The following is a 22,438-nucleotide window of genomic DNA, read 5'->3' as shown; positions in this document are numbered from 1 at the left end:
GGGGCGGTTTGCAGCCGAGTGCGAATCAGTTGGGATGAGAGTCGGCACCTCAAAGTCTGAGGCCATGGTTCTCTGCTGGAAAACGGTGGACTGCCCCCTCTGGGTGGAGAGAGTTGTTGCCTCAATCGAAGGAGTTCAAGTATCTCGGGGGCCTTGTTCACAAGTTAGGGTAGAACGGAGCGTGAGATGGACAGGCGGTTTGGTGCAGCATCAGCAGTGATACAGGCGTTGTACCGGACCGTTGTGGTTAAGAAGGAGCTGAGCCTAAAGGCAAATCTCTTGATTTACCGCTCCATCTATGTTCAGACCCTCACCTATGGTCATGAACTTTGGGAAGTGACCAAAGGAACGAGATCGCGGATACAAGCGGCCGAAATGAGCTTCCTCCGTAGGGTGGCTGGGCTCAGCCTTAGAGATAGGGTGAAGAGCTCAGCCGTCCGGAGGATGCTCGGAGTAGTGCTGCTGCTCATTCGCATTGAAAGGAGCCAGCTGAGGTGGTTTGGGCATCTGGTAAGGATCCTCCAGGGCGCCTCCCGTGAGAGGTGTTCTGGGCATGTCGAACTGGTAGGAGGCCCCGGTGGAGGGATTATATCTCTCGCCTGGCCTGGGATCGCCTCGGGGTCCCCCAGGAGGAGCTGGATGTTGTGGCTGGGGAGAGGGACGTCTGGAATGCCCTGCTTAGTCTGCTGCCCCCACGACCCGGCCCCAAATAATCGGACGAGAAAGGATTGATAATAATAATAATAATGATAATAATATAATATATATAGATAGGATAATAATGATAGGATTCACAAACCACATAAAAGTTACTTGAATATGCTTTACATGCCTGAAGAAATACAAGTACAAACTACAGAAAAGAAAAACAGAATTCAGAGTTTTTGAGAGTTTCAGACACGAAGAGGCAGTGGGAGTCAGGTGTTGACTTGAATAGGTCTTGATTTGATTTTTAAAGGAATGGAGTGAGTCTGAGCTGTGGATGTTTGGAAGGAGAGAGATCCAGAGTTGTTGAGAAGAAAAATAAAATCATGTAGCCTCAAATCAAACATCAGAGCAGAAGAGTTTTATTAGAACCAAGTGCATAATGAGATTAACACTACATACAGAACATGACCCATCAGAGAAAGAGACACAATGTCACGTCTGTTCTCTGAGTTGAGAACGCTCAGACTTTATGAAACGAACATCATAATTAATCAAACAAGATGAAACTGATTAAGAAATGGAAAAACTTTGTTGTTTTCTTGCTCACCTGACATTAAGAACTCTGACGAGGCATCATCAAACAGATTCTTGCTAGCACTATATCTAGAATCACTGAGAGTTTAAACCCGACTGAGGTTCTCTGGTCTCCTTCCAATCACCACTGTCATCAGTCTCAGGTTCAGGAGAATCTCTAGTCTTCTCATCAGTATCTGGTCCATCTGGATCTGAGGTCCTGGCTGCTTCTGGTCTTCCAAAGTCCTCTCCATCAGATTCTGTTTGCATCTCTTCATGTGGGCTGCTGGCTGGAGGCTCTGCCTCTTTGTTCTCCTTAGTTTGATGAAACTTTGAGGACAAGCGGCCAGCACATTTATGTTTTTTGATATGTGAACTCTGGGCAAATCCTTTGCTACAAATATGGCAACTAAAAGGTTTCTCTCCTGTGTGAACTCTCATGTGTGTCTTCAGATCCCAACTGCGACTGCAACTTTTACCACACACTGAGCAGCTGAAAGGTTTCTCTCCCGTGTGAACGCTGATGTGTTTCTTCAGGTTCCCATTATTAATGAAACCTTTACCACACAGTGAGCAGCTGAAAGGTTTTTCCCCTGTGTGGACTTTGATGTGTACATTCAAATAAGACCGACTAGTAAAAGATTTTTGACAAATTGAGCAGCTGAAGGGTTTCTCTCCTGTGTGGACTCTCATGTGTGTCTTTAAAGTTCCCCCCTGTGTAAATGATTTCTTACAAACTGAGCAGCTGAAAGGTTTTTCTCCTGTATGAGAAACCATGTGTGTCTTCAGAGTGTGCTCGAAGCTAAATCTTCTCCCACACTCAGAGCAGCTGAAAGGTTTCTCTCCAGTGTGAGAAACCATGTGTCTCTTCAGATGGTACTCCTTGCTAAATCTTTTCCCACACTCAGAGCAGCTGAAAGGTTTCTCTCCTGTATGAAAAATCATGTGTCTCTTCATCTTGCTCTTGGAGCCAAATTTTTTTGCACACACTGAGCAGCTGAAAAGTTTCTCTCCTGTGTGGAATCTCATGTGTGACTTTAAATTCCCCCTCTGTGTAAAAGATTTCTTACAAACTGAACAGCTGAAAGGTTTCTCTCCTGTATGAGAAGCCATGTGTGTCTTCATCTTGCTCTTGTAGCCAAATCTTTTCCCACACTCAGAGCAGCTAAATCTTTTCTCACCAGCACTAAATCTGGAATCTCTGACAGGACCGCCATCAATTTTCAAGCAGTTCAAACCTGATTGAGGTTCTCTGGTCTCCTTCCAATCAGCACTGCCATCAGTCTCAGGTTCAGAAGAGTCTGCAGGCCCATCGTCAGTATCAGGTTGTAAATGTGGATCTGGATCAGAGTTCCTGTCTGGTTCTGGTCCTCCACAGTCCTCTCCATCAGCTTCCATTTCCATCTGTTCAGTCTGTGTTTGATGAAGCTGTGAGCACTGAGGTTTCTCTTCATCTTCTACACTCTTCACAGGGACAGGAGTGAATGTGAACTTGATGATATCAGCCTCCTCCAGCCTCTGAAGCTGCTCTCCCTGCTGACTGGTCCAAGGTTCCTCCGGTTCTTCTTTAATGTGTGGGGGCTCTTGGTCCTCCAGGTCCAGAGTGGAGCTCCTCTCCTGCTGCTCAGAGGGAAACTCCTCTTTAACCACCAACAGCTTCTGGAGTTCTGCAGAGAAGGGTAAATACACACAAAGGCTCTTACAGCAGCTAAAGTAGGGCTGCCACGAAGCCCTACTATTTTGGTGGTGCATGTGGGACCATGTCGTAAAACATATTGTCAGTGCTTTTGGTTCTCCCACTGATTAAGTAAAGAGGAGGCTTCCCTTAATGTTTTTGAGCCTGCAAAGTCTTCAGAGGTTCTTGATATTATCATGAGTCTCAAAAACTCTTCTCTTGGCCATGATGAAATTCCAGCCTCTTTGATCCAAAAAGTTGGTGCTTTAATTATTGAGCCCTAAACATTAATTTTTCCATGTCCCTTGAATCAGGTACTATACCTCAAGCCTTCAAAATTGCCAAAGTTATTCCGCTCTTTAAATCTGATGATCCATCTGTATTCTCCAACTATCGTCCTATATCAATACTTTCTTGTTTGTTCTAAAATTCTTCAAAAGCTGGTATACCGTAGAATCATGAAATACCTAGATATGAACAATATTTTGTTCAAACATCAATATGGGTTTAGAAAAAAAATATTCTACATATATGGCTCTTTTACACCTCAGAGAAAAAAAATTACTGCTGCTCTGGAGAAAAATTGTGACAACCCGAAATTGCCACAATGTTGGCAAGTGGCTGGGAAGATGACGCTAGAGATATTTTTTCTCTCCTTTTTTTCTGACTTTATTTGAAGGACTGTTTTTTTCTTCACCCCATATATTTTTGATTTGTTTTGGTGAATGAAAAGAACTTTTGTTTTGTTTATTGAATGAGAAAAGAACTTTTGTTTTGTTTGTTGAATGAACAGAATTTTATTTTGAAAAGAAGAAACGGAACTGAACTTTATTTTGAAAAAAGAAACGGACATTGAATGCACTGAATATTATATTTTTTCCCTTTTCCTGAAGAACTGAAATTAAATGAATTAATTTTCTTTGAAAAAGCAGAACCTATTTTGTCTATTAATTTGTGGTTGGTAATTTTGTTGAATGTGTTTTTTTTCCTTTGTTGTGAAAGCCAGTAAATATTTGTGAGGTTTTAAAGCAAATAGGGTGTAGCTATTTTAGGCTGTATCCTAGTATGGTGTTTTGGGGGACTTACAACTGACTCTTAACTGCCAGGAGAGAAACCTGGCTGGCGCCCAAACTATAAAAAAAAAAACCCAAACCGTCATAAAATGAATAGACCTTAGGCATTTTTTTTAGATTTATCAAAGGCGTTTGATACAGTGAATCATGAAATGTTGTTCTCCAAAATGTTATGTTTGAAAAAAAAAAAAAGATTAAAAAAAAAATGGTTTTACAATGGGTAGCAAATTACTTCAATAGAAGAGAGTAATTTGTTGTTTTTCAATGGTAATCGATCACAGAAGACTGTACTAAAATGTGGTGTCCCACAAGGGTCCATTTGAGGACCCTTGTTGTTTTTGATATATGTTAATGATCTTGCCAATGTTTTAAATTTATTGTCACCTATAGTATTTGCTGATGACACAAATCTCTTTGATTCCATTATTGCTAAAGCAAATGCAGGACTCATCCATATTTCTTATTGGTTCAAGTTAAATAAGTTATCAATCAATGTCAAGAAATCTAACTTTATTTTTTTAGAAATAAGAACAAGATTTACAATGCAGAGAGAGCAAAAATTTATATCAATGATAGTGCACTTGCACAAGTTTCATCAGTAAAGTTCTTAGGTGTCTACATTGATGGAAAAACTCTGTTTTAAGAATCATTGTGAATTTGTTTGTAAGATTTTTTTAAATTGTTGGGCATTATGAAAAAGGGTTAAACACCATTTGAAAAAGAGTACACTTCCAACATTGTATTACAGTTTAATTTATCCTTACACCTCTTACTGTAATATAATGTAGGCAAGCACTTACCATTCTTATTTAAAAGCAATTCATATATTTCAGAAATCCTTTGTAAGAACTGCCACCGACTCTTCTTATTTATCCCCAACTAAACCATTATTCAAACAGTTGCAAATACTTACAATTTATGAGGTCAAGTATCAAACAGGGGTTCTTATGTATAAAGTAATTTGCCTTCCTGCATCCTTACCTATTTTTTTTCATAGTTACTTTGAGTCTAATTAGGGCCACGGGGCAATTGCACCGAGCACTGGCCCCTACAGCAATAGCTGTATCAACCACTATTGTTTTACTGTGGATTTTTTTCTTCTTCCTCCTCCGGACACAATTTCATCCCGCTTATGTGTGTGTGTGTGTGTGTGTGTGTGTGTGTGTATGAAAGTATGTGTACGCTTAAGCGCGCATGTGTGTGTGTGTGTGTGCGTGTGCGTGCGTGCATCTGTCACTGTAATCACATCAAAGCATCAAAGGCAATCAAAGCAAAGATCAAAGGCAATCAGAGCAAAGATCAAAGGCAATCAGAGCCGAGCAATCAACATAATCAACTGCAGCTGTTGAATGTTTCAGACACAGTGACAGCAGTAAAAAAAAATGATCTGGGCTTCGCCCGCATTGGTCGCTACAGCTATTGCTCTGCTCCGATTGCCTTTGATCTGTTGTTCTGATTGCCTTTGATCTGATTGCCTTTGATCTTTGCTCTGATTGCCTTTGATCCTTTGATGTGATTACAGTTACAGATACACGAACACACACCCCAGAGGAAATTTTCTAGTTCTCATTATCATGCACATCTTACAAGAAGAATGACTTACATATTCCTTTCTGTAGGACCTCTTTTCCCAAATTCTCATTTGTTTATCAAGGTGTGGTGCTGTGGAACAAAAAAATCTAACAGAATCATGTTCCTCTTTAAATACTTTTAAGATCAAGCTCAAAAAAATCATACAGATGTTCTAATCACCTTTGTTTTATCTTTTTGTTTGTATTTTGTTTGTATTCTTTTATTTTCATCTAGCTATGTAATTTAAGTATAGTTATTTATAGGTTTAAGAGGGAGGGTCGCGTATAAGGCCTTTGGACTTTTTGATCATTCCTGCACATTTTTAATCCATTTCTTGTACTGTTCTTTCTTTATGATTGTATGTTTTTTAAGTGCAAGCAACAATAAAAAAAAAACACAAAAAAAAACGATCAATTACTTTGTCAAAGACACCTTCTGAAGCTAGATGGAGACGTTTGTGGTTGCAGCCATTAAATGGACGGACTGGACCGCTTCTGGTTTGAAGGACAGGAACTACTTTGTGTCAATAGGTAATTACACATCTGAGCGTGCAAAAATTACATGTGGAGTTCCCCAAGGCTCCATTCTGGGGCCTCTTCTGTTTAACATCTACATGCTCCCACTGGCTCAGATCATGCTGCCATAGCTACATACGACAACACACACATTTAAATAACAATATCACCAGGAAACTATAGTCCAATACAAGCAATGAGTAGATGCATTGGGCAAATCAACGATTGGATGATGCAGAAAAAACAGAAATGATTGCTTTTGGAGACAAGGAACAACGACCAAAATTTAGCACCCAGCTTCAAACGGTAATGCTAAAAACCACAAACCAAGCCAGAGACTTAGGTGTATTCATTGACTCAGACCTGAACTTCAGCAGCCACATTAAAACAGTTACAAAGTCAGCTTACTATCACCTAAAGAATATATCAAGGATTAAAGGACTTATGTCTCAGCAGGATTTGGAAAAACTGTAACACTGTCTTTACAGGTAGATCAGACAACTGCAGCTCGTTCAGAAGTCCTCAGTAAGACCAAAAAAGTAGATCATATTACTCCAGTCCCGACGTCCTTATGTAACCCACCCCAAATTTGGTGGTTATGTTGAAATCTTTGAAGCAAGGATGATGTAATTGAGTGATCAATATTTGTCATCATCAAAGACACTTTGCACATTCATCCAAGCTAATTTGGACTGAAGCTAAAAAATTCCTTCAGATATAACACGAGTAAAAGCACAAAGTACGAGTTTCCTATTTTCACCAATTAATCAGACACAATAGTTCAGGTTATGCCACTTTGTTTTAATTGAGTCATTTTAACCCTAGGGAGTCTAAGCCAATTTTTCCTTTTTATTTCCGCATGTTTTTTTTGTTAAATGCATGTTTTTCTTCAACCCTTTAATGCAGAATAAAGTAATATACACCATTTTTTTCAGGACTACCAGAATATAAGGCTTCTGTCATATGTCACATGAATATGCAAAAAGTTATATACCTGAAGACAAAGGAACAAATAAAGCGGAAATTTAATTTTACAGAAATATAGTAAAACCACACACAAAAACATAATGCAATGGTCTTTTTCAACTGAATGTTATATTTTTTAAGTCTTGGGGATCAGGGGGAAAACAAATAAACACTCTACATTGTACAAAATTACATACATTTACAAATAAGTTGAGACGTTTTTCTCAAGAATAGCTCAACTGTGCCACACTTCAAAGCAATTCCTTCAAAGTGTACTAGTGTTTTAGTGACATTTTGCAAAGCAAAACTAATTGTTGCTACTTATTTTACTGTAACAAATCAACTTTCTTGCAAAAACAATGAGATCGCATCCATCCGTCTCTGTGTGTCTCACACAGACAGACGTACGATGTCACATCCTGTTTATTTCTTCTTCTCGTCTTATTATTGTGAATGCTACACAAACAGCGCAGCTTTATGATAGTAGAATTATTTATGGCGCAGGGTGTCTGTGAATCAGAGTGTGCAATTACGCACGGCTCTGACGGGCCTGGGGGCTCGTTTTGATTGGTCATTCTCCACCAGATGCAGTGCTGAGACATCCTGTGGCTACCAGTTCGCGGCTAGCACCAAAACAACATTGTTTTATCGCGGAAATATGGATTATTATGCAAAGAAACGAATCAATATGGTTTGGATAAACTCCCCAAAAACACTGTTGTTCCATGTCGGATTATAAAAACCTCTGGAAGGCATACAATGACACCAAATACCTCTTTTGAAAGCTGCAGATTCGATGGAGCGACCACTTTTTACAGTAAGTTGATATAATCCTCCATTGTCGGTGATTTGTTAGACATGAGACAGTTAATTTTCAACACTTTGCAGCAGTGGCAAGCATTTTGTGGTAATGCCCACTAGGTGGCACCTGCGCAGGGCTGGTGTCGTTCTCTTCTAAAAGCTGCTGCCGAGGTAGAAACGGCGAACATTCGGCTCTGCGAGAAAAGGGAATAGTATCCTGAACTGTGATTTATTTTGGATGTGGTGTCTGAAAAGGTTTATCTGTTGATATAGGTAAGCTCATATACCTTGTTTATTTCGAACTGTTATCCTGTACAAGTTTAAAATGACAATGTTACCGTACAATTGAAATGAGGGAAACACGGTCATAATGGTCGCTCTACTAGTTCTGGAGGAAATGTGGGTGCTGTTTTCATTGCCAATGTGTTTGCTAAAAACTTATGTGGCCAATTTTAAGTTACTTTTGTGTTGCTGAGTATTGATTTTAGCTCATAATGTGCCTGTGTATATTTGCCGTAGTCAGAGCTAAATGCAATTAAGTTGGCGCTGTATTTTTGTTTGTTGTCGTTCTCTTCTAAGCCTGCTGCAGAGGGAGAAATGGCGAACATTTAGCTCTGCGTGAAAAACGAGTAATATCCTGAACTGTGATTTATTTTGGATGTGGTGTCTGAAAACGTTTATCTGTTGATATAGCCATACTGTGTGGCGGAGAAGCGTTGGGTTTCTTCTGCCACCAGCATAACCGAGCGGGGTGGACAGCAAGACAGGACTCTGAACTTCAGGCCTGAGTTTGGATTTCCATTTCTACTGTATCACCAGTAAGGTCTTTCTCTCCTGTGGATTTGGAGGATCGCGTTGGATACATTTTTTTAAATTTTGAATGAGCTCGAACAGGTACTATATATATATTAATATACTGTTGCTGCAGCAAAACTTCTATTTCTTTCATATGTATTTCGGGGTGAGAAATGGGATTGTAATATGCACTGTTGGACATTTTCAATAATAATACTTTCTTGAAAGGAGTTACTGTGTATCTGTGTTTTCATTCTCTGTGTGAAGTCAGTAATTATCCACAGCCAAAGATAAATTAGTTATTAAATGTCATTGCATTTGTTATCTATCTAATCTATATCCCTCGAACCACGACATTACCAAAATTATAGTAGCAGTGATCCCAGACCTTGAGGTATTTTTGTAGGTAATGTTGATGGCTCATTAAAACCTGGTTACACTTACACTGGCTTGCTGTCTGTCAAAGAATAGATTTCAAAATACTATTGTTGGTCTACAAAGCACTGAAAGGTCTAGGGCCGAAATACATTTCTGATCTTCTGCTCAGCTACGAACCATCCAGACCTCTCAGATCATCAGGGACTGGTCTGCTCTGTGTTCTCAAGAGTCAGAACTAAACATGGAGAGGCAGCGTTTAGTTTCTATGTTCCACAAATATGGAACAAACTCCCAGAAAACTGCAGATCTGCTGCAACTCTCAACTCTTTAAAATGAAGACAAAAGACTTTTCTGTTTGCCACTGCCTTTACTGCACTACAACTTTTATCAGCTTGCTTTCAATTTTAAAATGTTATATTTGAACTTAATTATTTTTTCCTTAATATTTTATCTGCTTGTTTTTAGTCTTTTATCTGCTTCTGTTTAGTCATACATTTTTATATTTGAATGTCATTCGACATATGTCTCTTTTAAATGCTTTAAATGTTCTGTGTAAAGTACTTTGAATTGCCCTGTTGTTGAAGGTGCTATACACATAAACTTGCGTTGTTTTCATATATTGGTCATTAATAGTAGTTGTTTCTGCAGAAATCTGCAGAAAGATTTACAAACATAGAAGCAGTTCTTGCTGACAAACCATGAAAATAATCAGGAAAAACATCAACGATTATATTATTTTGACAACTGTACCGCTCGTAACTCTGGGTCAAGCAGCTAACTGTCACTTTCTGCCACCAGTTAGGCTCCAACAACAAAATACGCAACATACAGTAACTAACCTGCTCTGTGTAACTGAAGAAAAGTTACTAACCTGCTCTGTGTAACTGAAGTAAAGTAACTAACCTGCTCTGTGTAACTGAAGCAAAGTATCTAAGCTGCTCTGTGTAACTGAAGTAACGTAACTAACCTGCTCTGTGTAACTGAAGTAAAGTAACTAACCTGCTCTGTGTAACTGAAGTGAAGTAACTAACCTGCTCTGTGTAAGTGAAGCTGAGGGTTGAAAACAGCGTCCAGTAGTTTCTGTTGTCGCTCGTTCTTCTTTTTTGAACGATGAAGTTCCTCCTTACAATCCGCTATCGTTCTTGCAAACGGCCCAAATATCTCTTCTGCAGCCACAGTCAGTCGCTGCTCCACCAGCGCTCTCACTATTTGAACTTGTGGATCTGGATCAGAGTTCCTGTCTGGTTCTGGTCCTCCACAGTCCTCTCCATCAGCTTCTGTTTCCATCTGTTCTGTTTGTGTTTGATGAAGCTGTGAGGACTGAGGTTTCTCTTCATCTTCTTCACTCTTCACAAGGACAGGACTGAATGTGAACTTGGTGATATCAGCCTCCTCCAGCCCCTGAAGCTGCTCTCCCTCCTGACTGGTCCAAGGTTCTTCCTGTTCCTTTTTAATGTATGGGGGCTCTGGGTCCTCCTGGTCCTGGTCCTGGTCCAGACTGCAGCTCCTCTCCTGCTGCTCAGAGGGAAACTCTTCTTTAACCACCAACAGCTGCTGGATGTCTGTAGAGAAGGGTAAACACACACAGAGGTTTATGATTGAGATTAGATTAAGATTAATTACTTTATTAATCCCACAATGGAGATATTTAACCACTGCATTTAACTCATCCTTTTTTTTTTTTTTTTACACACAAGTGAAAACACCGTGCAAGGAGCAGTGGGCAGCACATGACTGCACCTGGGGAACCAGCGACTCTCCAGTTACAAGCCAGATTCCCAACCTCTGGGCCACGGACTGCTTTGCATGGAATGCGTCTCACTGTTCACCACATGGTGGTGCAGGTAAAAACCAATCAATTACTTTGTCAAAGACACCTTCTGGAACTAGACGGAAAAGTCTGTGGTTGCAAGCCATAAAACGGATGGACTGGACTGCTGAAATCATCAGAAATTCTCATATCTATATTTAATGCATATTTAATTGTCTAGAGCTTTTGTTGACTTCAGATTCCCGCTCTAATGTAGCTGATCATCACAGGTTGCAGCAGCACTGCTATTAAAATTTGAGCTGTGTGTCTGTATGAAATGAGTTCTGTGTAAATATGAGAATTTCAGATGATTTCAGCGGTCCAGTCCATCCGTTTACTGGCTTGCAACCATAATGGTCTCAGTCTAGCTTCAAAGGGAGTCGTTGACAAAGTCATCAATAAGAATGAAAGGCAGTTTTTTTTTCTATTCCGATTTTGACATCCAACAACACAGCCAGACATCATTACCCCTGAAACTCTTCTGTGTCCCTCTGCTTTCTTATTGTTTTCATACAGTTGAAACCAGAAGTTTACATACACTATATAAAAAGACACATATGCTTTTTTTCTCACTGTCTGACATGAAATCAGACAATCATTTTTCCTGTTTTAGGTCCGTTAGGATTACCAAAATTATTTCTATTTGCTAAATGTCAGAATAATGAGAGAAGGATTTTTTTAGACAATTTTTTATTATTTTCTTCAAAGTCAGAAGTTTACATACACTAACATTATTATGCCTTGAAACTATTTGGGAAAGCCCAGATGATGCTGTCATGTCTTTGGAAGCTTCTGGTTGGTTTATTGACAACATTAGAGTTAATTGGAGACACACCTGTGGATGTATTTTAAGGCACACCTGAAACACACTGCTTCTTTGTGTAACATCATGGGAAAGTCAAAAGAAATCAACCAAGATATCAGGAAGAGAATTGTGGACTTGTGCAAGTCTGATTCATCCTTGGGTGCAATTTCCAGATGCCTGAAGGTTCCACATTCATCTGTTCAAATAATTATACACAAGTATAAACACCATGGGAATGTCTAGCCATCATAACGCTCAGGAAGGAGACGGGCTCTGTGTCCCAGAGATGAACGTGCTTTGGTCCAAAATGTGCATATCAACCCAAGAACAAAAGCAAAAGACCTTGTGAAGATGCTGGCTGAAGCTGGTAAAAGTGTGTTATTATCCACAGTGAAACGAGTACTGTACCCACATGGACTTAAAGGCCACTCTGCCAGGAAGAAGCCATTACTCCAAAAGAAACATAAAAAAGCCAGATTACAGTTTGCAAATGCACACAGGGGCAAAGACCTTAATTTTGGAGACATGTCCTGTGGTCTGACAAAACTGTTATCTGTCTGTTTTATGTTTCTTTTGGAGTAATGGCTTCTTCCTGGCAGAGTGGCCTTTCAGCCCATGTCTAAGGACTCGTTTCACTGTGGATAATAACACACTTTTACCAGCTTCAGCCAGCATCTTCACAAGGTCTTTAGCTTTTGTTCTTGGGTTGATATGCACATTTTGGACCAAAGCACGTTCATCTCTGGGACACAGAGCCCGTCTCCTTCCTGAGCGATATGATGGCTGGACATTCCCATGGTGTTTATACTTGGGTATAATTGTTTGAACAGATGAATGTGGAACCTTCAGGCATCTGGAAATTGCACCCAAGGATGAACCAGACTTGTGCAAGTCCACAATTCTCTTCCTGATATCTTGGTTGATTTCTTTTGACTTTCCCATGATGTTAAACAAAGAAGCAGTGTGTTTCAGGTGTGCCTTAAAATACATCCACAGGTGTGTCTCCAATTAACTCAAATGTTGTCAATGAACCTATCAGAAGCTTCCAAAGGCGTGACAGCATCATCTGGGCTTTCCCAAATAGTTTCAAGACATAATAATGTTAGTGTATGTAAACTTCTGACTTTGAAGAAATTAATAAAAAAAATTCTAAAAAATTTCTTCTCAAATTATTCTGGCATTTAGCAAATAGAAATAATTTTGGTAATCCTAACGGACCTAAAACAGGACAAGTGATTGTCTGGTTTCATGTCAGACAGTGAGAAAAAAAGCATATGTGTCTTTTTATATAGTGTATGTAAACTTCTGGTTTCAACTGTAGGTCGGTCATTAATAGTAGCTGTTTCTGCAGATTTAAAGTAACATTTACAAACATAGTAGCAGTTCTACTGTCCGTAACACACACAAATCCTGACTTTTAAATAAAATAACCCGCTCTTTGTAACTGAAGTAGAGTAACTACAACTGAAGTAAAGTAACTAACCTGCTCTGTGTAACTGAAGTAAAGTAACTAACCTGCTCTGTGTAACTGAAGTAAAGTAACACACCTGCTCTGTGTAACTGAAATAAAGTAACTAACCTGCTCTGTGTGAGTGAAGTAAAGTAACTAACCTGCTCTGTGTGAGTGAAGTAAAGTAACAAACCTGCTCTGTGTGAGTGAAGTAAAGTAACAAACCTGCTCTGTGTAACTGAAGTAACTAACCTGATCTGTGAAACTGAAGTAAAGTAACTAACCTGCTCTGTGTAACTGAAGTAAAGTAATTAACCTTCTCTGTGTAACTGAAGTAAAGTAACTACCCTGCTCCGTGTAACTGAAGTAAAGTAACAAACCTGCTCTGTGTAACTGAAGTAGAGTAACTAACCTGCTCTGTGAAAGTGAAGCTGAGGGTTGTAAACAGCGTCCAGTAGTTTCTGTTGTCGCTCGTTCTTCTCTTCTGAACGACAAAGTTGCTCCTCGTACTCTGCTATCGTTCTTTCAAACAGCCCAAATATCTCTTCAGCAGCCGCAGTCAGTCGCTGCTCCACCAGCGCTCTCACCGTTTGGACTTTAGACATTTTTCACACAGCGACACCAACTTTTTCTCCACACAAACTCCGTCAGAAACACAGTTTGCTCTCCATTAAACAGTCACTCTGACTAGCGCCGCGGTGCTAACCAGCTAGCATGCTAAGCTAACTTGAATGTATTTGTAGTCTACCGGGAGATGAGTCAGAGATAAAACATCCAGAAAGAAAAGGTGAACAGCACAAAGTCCATTCAGACAGGTTTATCCGGACACACAGAGGCTCTGACGGATCACAACACAAACTTTCTCACGAACAATAAAGAAACTGCTACGAGCTGCCGTCTTGATTAAACAGCGTGAAGTTAGCCGCAGTGAAGACGACAAATTCCGGGACAGAGGAGACGGTGGGTTTCAAAATAAAAGTCCAAAATTTCTGAAACGACAGACTTCCTCTGACAAACACACAGGAAGATAAATTATTAAAACAGACTCATATTTCTCAAGGTTGCTGTTTGTGATGCTTCCAGCCACAATATGGGTCATAATAATAATAATAATAATAATAATAATAATATCCTGTAATTTCCTCAGTAACTGAATCCATGAATAGTTGGTCATCAATGCCAATCTCCCTTTTAGGATGTATAAATGTAATCAAGATGAATATACTACCTAAGTTTTTATATCTATTTCAATCTATTCCTTTATCGCCACCTCCACAGTTCTTCTTGAAAATGAAGCAAATACTTACAAGGTTTATTTGGAATAACAGAAGGTCAAGGTTGAGACTATCACTTCTTTACCTACCATATGAGAGAGGAGGGTTACAATTACCCAACTTACAATGGTATTTCTGGGCTGCCCAAATTAGAGCTGCAATGTACTGGTTTTCGTCTGAAACCTTACTTACCATGGGTACAAATTGAAAGTATAAGTACTGAAGGCCTGCGACTTGACACTTATTTATACTCTGCATCTGTCAAAAAACTAAAGCGGCTCACTGATAACCCCTTTGTGAGAAACACAATTAATGTTTGGCACAACGTACAGTCATTTCTTGGTGAATCTGCTTTGTTTTCAGGCTTCTCACCAATATGGGGGAATGATAACTTCTCTCCTGGCAAAAAAGACCAAGGTTTTAAAATGTGGGCAACAAAGGGCATTTGTAAAGTTATGGATCTATATAAGGAAAGCAAACTGGTTTCATTTGAGGAACTTAGAAATGAATATAAAGTACCTCGTACACACCATAGACTGTATATAAATAATGGACGGAGTCACCGTGACGTCACCCATTGGTTTGTGGACTGCCCGTTGGAAGCCTCGAGTTCAGCGTTACACTCGTCGCCATCTTGCGTCGCCATCATGTTTCCGATACGCGGAGAAGACCATAATTGGACTGTGGCGGAGTGCGAGGGATCTGACGACACTGACTACACGCATCTCTACACCAGCAACCCAACTGAGAGAAGCCGCTGCTAATTCATGTTAGCATTAACTGGAGCATTAACTGGGATGTTAGTTTTGGCTAGCAAAAAAACTAAAACAAAATGTATCTTTCTTACCTCAGAAAACTGAGCAGCGACTCCTTGGAGTGTCTGTTAGTCCAACCAAACGCTGAACAAGACATTTTACTGAACAAAACGTTCAAATAAACTGTCATTAAGTGAAAATATGGTGTGAAAGGGTCAAAGTTATGAGACCAAACCGCTAAACGTCCTCTTTTCTATCTATATAACTTTATTGACACGTTGCCGTGGATACGCTCTGCTTCTCTCCTGGTGACGGCTCGCCTTGTCAGTGACCTGTCAATCAAAGCTAGAAACGCCCCAAATCATACGATTCTTTATCTTCTATTTTCTTCTAAATGGGGCCATTATAAGAACTATTGACATCAAATTGTCTTGAAGAAGATTTTTTACTAGCGATTGAGACCATAATGTTGGCCCTGAAAAATTTTTCTGAGGTAATAAATCAAGTGAGAAGTTTTCAAATTTAGCACTGAAATGAATGGGCAGATTTCTTTTGCAGCCAAACTTAGCACCCCCTACTGGATTTTCGGTGAATTGCAGGCTTTATGCACTTCCTGGTGGCTTCCATGCTCAGGCACGGAGATTGCCGCCTGGTACACACTTCTTCAAATATTTGCAGTTAAGGAGTTTTGTTTATGCACAGACGCACTCCTATACACAACCCTCTTTGTCCATATAAGAAAATGTAGCTGTGAATACATGTACTGGCAAGGGTCAGAAATCCTTACTCTATAACATACTGGTGAAAAACCATAAAGACTCTACTGAGCATAGAAAAACTCAATGGGTAAACAACTTGCAAAGAGATATCTCAGAGGAAGACTGGAGAGACGTGTGTTCGAGAGCTCAACTTCTAACAATAAATACCCATCTCAAACTGATTCAATATAATTTGATTGTGAGAACTTATTTTACTCCAGAGAGACTGAATAAGTTGAATCCAAATATTTCTGACAGCTGCAATGTCGAAAAGGGCACCTTATTACATTGTCTGTGGGATTGTCCTGAGATACGGAAGTTCTGGAATGAAGTTATAAAATGCATTTCTCAGATGACCTTAAATCCAGTATCTGATTGTCCTTTACTTAGTATTCTTAATTTGTATCCAAAGGATTGTTTGTTAAACAACAGAGAAAGAAAATTAACCGACTTATGTTTAATGCAGGCTAGACGCTTGATTTCTCTTTGTTGGAAAGATGTCAAGAGCCCTTCTGTTGGTCGCTGGCTCAAAGAACTATCAGCATGTCTTGTCCTTGAAAAGTTAACATATACATTGAAAAAGAAATCTGACAAATTCAAAGAGATTTGGAATCCCTTTCTTGCATTCTTGGAGAACTGAGAAATTGAAGAAACTTTGGAAACCTGAAGGTGATATGTCCCTAATGGTTGATATCTTATCCATGTGATGCTAAGCTGTGTATGAATATGTAATGTCGTTACCCACTTTAAACAAAAAAAATGTTTTATTATTATTAGTTATGTTATTTCTCTTCTTTAACTATTTATTTTTCCTTTGGGGTGGGGGGGAGTGGATTCCTTAATAGTTTGACTTTGATGCTTTGTCAAATGTATTAAAATGTCATTTTTGTAAACTGTTAAAACTCAATAAATACATGTCTATAAAACAAAAAATAATAATATTAAAAAAAGGAAGATCCCTATATTCAGATTCCTGTCCATTCCTAATGCAAGCCACAATAGCAGTGTTGGTCCGAGTACTTCTGGATGTGGCAGGACTCAGAGTTGTATTTGAAGTCTGCTGTATACAGTGTGAACATGAATGGAGCCAGAACAGTCCCTTGTGGAGCCCCTGTACTGCTCATTAATGTCCCAGAAACACAGTTCCCCAACCTGAGATACTGTGGCCTTCCTGTCAGGTAATCAGTGATACAGGAGATAAAGGAAGATCCACTCCCACCTCTGTAAGCTTGTTTTTGAGTATGTTGGGTTGGATGGTGTTCATTGCGCTTGAAAAATCAAAGAACATGATTCTCACATAATGCAAGTTTCCTCGAGATGAGCAAGGGCACGGTGAAGCATATATAGAGGACAGCATCGTTCACTCCCATGTGTTGTTTGTATGCAAACTGCAGGGGGTCGAGGTTGTCTTTGACGTCAACTCTCAGTAGGCGTAGAATCAGCCGCTCCAAGGTCTTCATGATATAAGATGTGAGGGCTACTGGTCTGTAGTCATTAAGCTCAGCTGGACATTTTATTTTTGGTACCAGCACAATGCAGGAAAAGCAGTAACTGTACTGTACTGTAACTGTAGTTACAGCGATACATCCAGTAACTCTACTGTAACTGCAAGGTTCCGTTTGTTGACATTATTACAATGTTACGACTCAACAGATATGAATTTATATTGAGTTCTCTCCGCTGAGACTCTGTATGGATCATAGATGGACTGTTGACTAGTGTGAGACACTGCTTTAAAAGTAGTTAGAGGCTTTCTAGCCAATTTCAAGCCGAAGCTCAGAACAAATCCTGGTCCTGCCCAGGTTAGCTCTGCAGCATGAGTTACCATGGTGACCTAGCCAGGTTAAAAGAGAACCACCTTGGAGATACTGATAACCAGGGTTAAACCTCAGGTTACCTCGCTGACCCTGAAATCCTGCTTCGTAGTACAGGCCTCTGAAATCACATAACAGGGATAGCTGGTTTAGGGATTTCTGGCCGAAATTAAAACACAGCATGCCTATCCTCGAACCACAAACTAAAGAAGGGACAACTTTCAGGCAACTTTGGGAAACCAAGAATGTTTTTTATTTTGTTTTGCTGTTAGAAAAAAATAAAGTTGTAATTGTTACACTTCTAAGATCAAATATTTAATTAAAACATCAGTTTGTCAACGTTTGTTTTGTAAAACAAAAAAAAATCTTACTAAAATATCTAAAGATGCTGAATGGACAAATGAACATCAAATTTCACCCCCTTCCCAACAAGAGATCACAACATATTTTGTACAAAAGGATTCCTAAGATCATCTAGTTTCATACCAATATGTGATGATCTTCTCTGTAGCCTTCAAACTGAATCTGCCACACCCTCCAAAAGGTCCAAGGGGTTAATAAAAAGGCTTTCATTGTCACTGATGAGGACCTTTTACTAAGAGTTTTGCTAGTTTACTTCCAATCACCACTGTCATCAGTCTCAGGTTCAGGAGAATCTCCAGTATCTTCATCAGTTTCTGGTTCGCCTGGATTTGAGTTTCTGGCTGCTTCTGGTCTTCCACAGTCCTCTCCATCAGCTTCTGTCAGCAACTCTTCATGTGGGCTGCTGGCTCGAGGCTCTGCCTCTTTGTTCTCCTCAGCTTGATGAAACTTTGAGGACGAGTGGCCAGCACATTTATGTCTTTTGACCTGTGAACTACAGGCAAATCTTTTGCTACAAACACTGCAACTGAAAGGTTTCTCTCCTGTGTGAACTCTCATGTGTGTCTTCATTTCACAACTTCCACTGAAACCTTTACCACAAAATGAGCAGGTGAAAGGTTTCTCTCCTGTGTGGAGTCTGATATGTCTATTCCGAGCAAAACTATGACTGAAACCTTTACCACAAACTGAGCAGCTGAAAGGTTTCTCTCCTGTGTGAACTCTCATGTGTATCTTCAGATCACAACTTCCATTGAAGCCTTTACCACATATTGAGCAGGTGAAAGGTTTCTCTCCTGTGTGGAGTCTCATGTGTCTCTTTAAAGCTCCACTCTGTGTAAAAGTTTTCTCACAAACTGAGCAGCTGAAAGAATTCTCTCCTGTGTGGAGTCTCATGTGTGACCTTAAAGTTCCACTTTGTCTAAAAGATTTCTCACAAACTAAGCAGCTGAAAAGTTTCTCTCCTGTGTGGCATCTCATGTGTGACTTTAAAGTATCACTCCGTGTAAAAGTTTTCTCACAAACTGAGCAGCTGAAAAGTTTCTCCCCGGTGTGGAGTGTCATGTGTTTCTTTAAAGTTCCACTCTGTGAAAAATTTTTCTTACAAATTGAGCAGCTGAAAGGTTTCTCTCCTGTATGAGAAAGCATGTGTCTCTTCAGAACGTGCTTGTAGCCAAACCTTCTCCCACACTCAGAGCAGCTAAATTGTTTCTCACCACAGTCTTCTCCATCAGCTTCCATTTCCATCTGTTCAGTTTGTGTTTGATGAAGCTGTGAGGACTGAGGTTTCTCTCCATCTTCTTCACTCTTCACAGGGACAGGAGGGAATGTGAACTTGATGATATCAGCCTCCTCCAGCCCCTGAAGCTGCTCTCCCTCCTGACTGGTCCAAGGTTCCTCTTGAACCTCTTTTATGTGTGGGGGCTCTGGCTCCTCCTGGTTTTGGTCCTGGTCCAGACTGCAGCTCCCCTCCTGCTTCTCAGAGGGAAACTCCTCTTTAACCACCAACAGCTGCTGGACGTCTGTTGAAAAGGGTAAACACACAGAGAGGCTCTTACAGCAGCTCAAGTAGGGCTGCCACGATGCTTCTTACTGTTCACATGGCAGATAACGGACATGTACAAAGTGAATCTACTAACCCTTTTTCTTGCGCAGTTTTGAGTTGTAAACATTTTTTAATTCTTTTGAAGACTCAGGGCCTATTAAATGAATTAACCTGCACTGTGTAACTGAAGTAGAGTAACTGACCTGCTCTGTGTAACTGAAGTAAAATAATTAACCTGCTCTGTGTAACTAGACCTTCTTTTTCCAACCCAAAAGAAGCTTTACTCCATCTTTACGAACCTCCTGGTCCCCCCAACCCCCTCTCCTCCCGAGCCATTTCATCGACTATTTCTTGGGAAAGATTGAGGACATACACCCGTCATTTACCCATCCAGCTTCACAACTCGCCTCTCCTCCTTCCTCGTCATCACCTCCCACTGTCTTCTACTCAAGTACTTAGCCTAGTAACCTCTGCCCGACCTACTACGACAATGTCTTCTTAGAATTATTCAAATATAATATAACAAGTAACTAGCCTGCTCTGTGTAACTGACGTAAAGTAACTAACCTGCTCTGTGTAACTGAAGTAAAGTAACTAATCTCCTCTGTGTAACTGAAGTAAAGTAACTAACCTGCTCTGTGTAACTGAAGTAAAGTAACTAACCTGCTCTGTGTAGGTGAAGCTGAGGGTTGAAAACAGCATCCAGTAGTTTCTGTTGTCGCTCGTTCCTCTCTTTTGAACGATGAAGTTCCTCCTTACACTCCGCTATTGTTCTTGCAAACGGCCCAAATATCTCTTCAGCAGCCGCAGTCAGTCGCTGCTCCACCAGCGCTCTCACTATTTGGACTTGTGGATCTGGATCAGAGTTCCTGTCTGGTTCTGGTCCTCCACAGTCCTCTCCACCAGCTTCTGTTTCCATCTGTTCAGTTTGTGTTTGATGAAGCTGTGAGGACTGAGGTTTCTCTTCATCTTCTTCACTCTTCACAGGGACAGGAGTGAATGTGAACTTGGTGATGTCAGCCTCCTCTAGCCCCTGAAGCTGCTCTCCCTCCTGACTGGTCCAAGGTTCCTCCTGTTCCTCTTTAATGTATGGGGGCTCTGGGTCCTCCTGGTCCTGGTCCAGACTGCAGCTCCTCTCCTGCTGCTCAGAGGGAAACTCTTCTTTAACCACCAACAGCTGCTGGACGTCTGTAGAGAAGGGTAAACACAGAGAGAGGTTTAGGATTGAGATTAGATTAAGATTAATTACTTTATTAATCCCACAAAGGGGATATTCATCCTCAGCATTTAACCAATCCTTTTTTTTTTACACACAAGTGAACACACCATGCAAGGAGCAGTGGGCGGCACATTACTGCGCCCGGGGAACTAGCGACTCTCCAGTTACAAGTCCGATTCCCAACCTCTGGGCCACGGGCTGCTTTGCATGGAATGCGTCTCACTGTTCACCACATGGTGGTGCAGGTAAAAAACAATCAATTACTTGGTCAAAGACACCTTCTGGAGCTAGACGGAGAAGTGTGTGGTTGCAAGCCATTAAACGGACGGACTGGACCGCTGAAATCATCAGAAATTGTCATACATATATTTAATAACAAACTTAATTGTCTAGAGCTATTGCTGACTTCAGATTCCTGCTCTAATGTAGCTGATCATCACAGGTTGCAGCAGCACTGCTATTAAAAGTTGAGCTGTGTGTCTGTATGAAATGAGCTCTGTGTAAATATGAGAATTTCAGATGATTTCAGCGGTCCAGTCCGTCTGTTTACTGGCTTGCAACCATAGTTGTCTCTGTTTAGCTTCAAAGGGAGTCTTTGACAAAGTAATCAATAAGAATGAAAGGCAGTTTTTATTCTTATTCCTGTTTTGACATCCAGCCACAGAGCCAGACATCATTACCCCCTGAAACTCTTCTGTTTCCCTCTTTTTTCTTATTGTTTTCATAGATCGGCCATTCATAGTAGTCGTTTCTGCAGATTTGAAGTACCATTTACAAACATAGTAGCAATTCTTCTGTCCGTAACACACACAAATCCTGACTTTCAAATAAAATAACCTGCTCTGTGTAACTGAAGTAGAGTAACTAACCTGCTCTGTGTAACTGAAGTAAAGTAACTAACCTGCTCTGGGCAAGTGAAGCTGAGGGTTGAAAACAGCGTCCAGTAGTTTCTGTTGTCGCTCGTTCTTCTCTTTTGAACGACAAAGTTGCTCCTCGTACTCTGCTATCGTTCTTTCAAACAGCCCAAATATCTCTTCAGCAGCCGCAGTCAGTCGCTGCTCCACCAGCGCTCTCACCGTTTGGACTTTAGACATTTTTCACACAGCGACACCAACCTTTTCTCTACACGAACTCCGTCAGAAACACAGTTTGCTCTCCATCAAACAGTCACTCTGACTAGCGCCGCGGTGCTAACCAGCTAGCATGCTAAGCTAACTTGAATGTGTTTGTAGTCTACCGGGAGATGAGTCAGAGGTAAAACATCCAGAAAGAAAAGGTGAACAGCACAAATTCCATTCAGACAGGTTTATCCGGACACACAGAGGCTCTGACGGATCACAACACAAACTTTCTCACGAACAATAAAGAAACTGCGACGAGCTGCCGTCTTGATTAAACAGCGTGAAGTTTGCCACAGTGAAGACGACAGCTTCCGGGGCATAGAAGTTGGTGGGTTTCAAAATAAAACTCCAAATTTTCTGAAATGACAGTCTTCAACGGAAGATAAATTATTAAAACAGACTCATACTATTTCTCAAGGTTGTTGTTTGTGAAGCTTCCAGCCCTTAATTTGGGTCATAATAATAACAAAAATAATTCAGAAAGTATGACGAGCACTTCACTCTTTTCACATTTACTACTGTTGCAGCTA

General features: G+C 40.4%; 1 protein-coding gene across 1 annotated transcript; it reads right to left on the bottom strand.

Annotated features, from left to right (window-relative positions):
• Positions 1–1,051: 1,051 nt before the first annotated feature.
• Positions 1,052–22,075, bottom strand: LOC131984428 (uncharacterized). Its single transcript, XM_059349249.1, has 6 exons — positions 21,689–22,075; positions 20,232–20,756; positions 18,279–19,545; positions 17,746–17,783; positions 10,028–10,558; positions 1,052–2,888 (listed from the first exon to the last, which is right to left on the bottom strand). The coding sequence occupies exons 1-6, from the start codon at positions 21,879–21,881 to the stop codon at positions 1,318–1,320; spliced, it is 4,125 nt and encodes a 1,374-aa protein (XP_059205232.1). The 5' UTR covers positions 21,882–22,075; the 3' UTR covers positions 1,052–1,317.
• Positions 22,076–22,438: the final 363 nt, after the last annotated feature.

This window comes from Centropristis striata, chromosome 14 (assembly GCF_030273125.1).
Source record: "Centropristis striata isolate RG_2023a ecotype Rhode Island chromosome 14, C.striata_1.0, whole genome shotgun sequence".
Lineage (NCBI taxonomy): Eukaryota > Metazoa > Chordata > Actinopteri > Perciformes > Serranidae > Centropristis > Centropristis striata.
This window is presented reverse-complemented; position numbering and strand designations above follow the sequence as displayed.

What these genes read in the sequence shown, in the direction of transcription:
- LOC131984428 (XM_059349249.1), bottom strand. Translation starts at nt 21,881, where the DNA reads ATGTCTAAAGTCCAAACGGTGAGAGCGCTGGTGGAGCAGCGACTGACT. An exon ending in AGGATTTCAGGGTCAGCGAG is followed by an intron (nt 10,559 to 17,745) that starts GTAACCTGAGGT and finishes CCTTCTCTACAG; the next exon opens with ACATCCAGCAGCTGTTGGTG. An exon ending in GCTTCACTTACACAGAGCAG is followed by an intron (nt 2,889 to 10,027) that starts GTTAGTTACTTC and finishes CCTTCTCTGCAG; the next exon opens with AACTCCAGAAGCTGTTGGTG.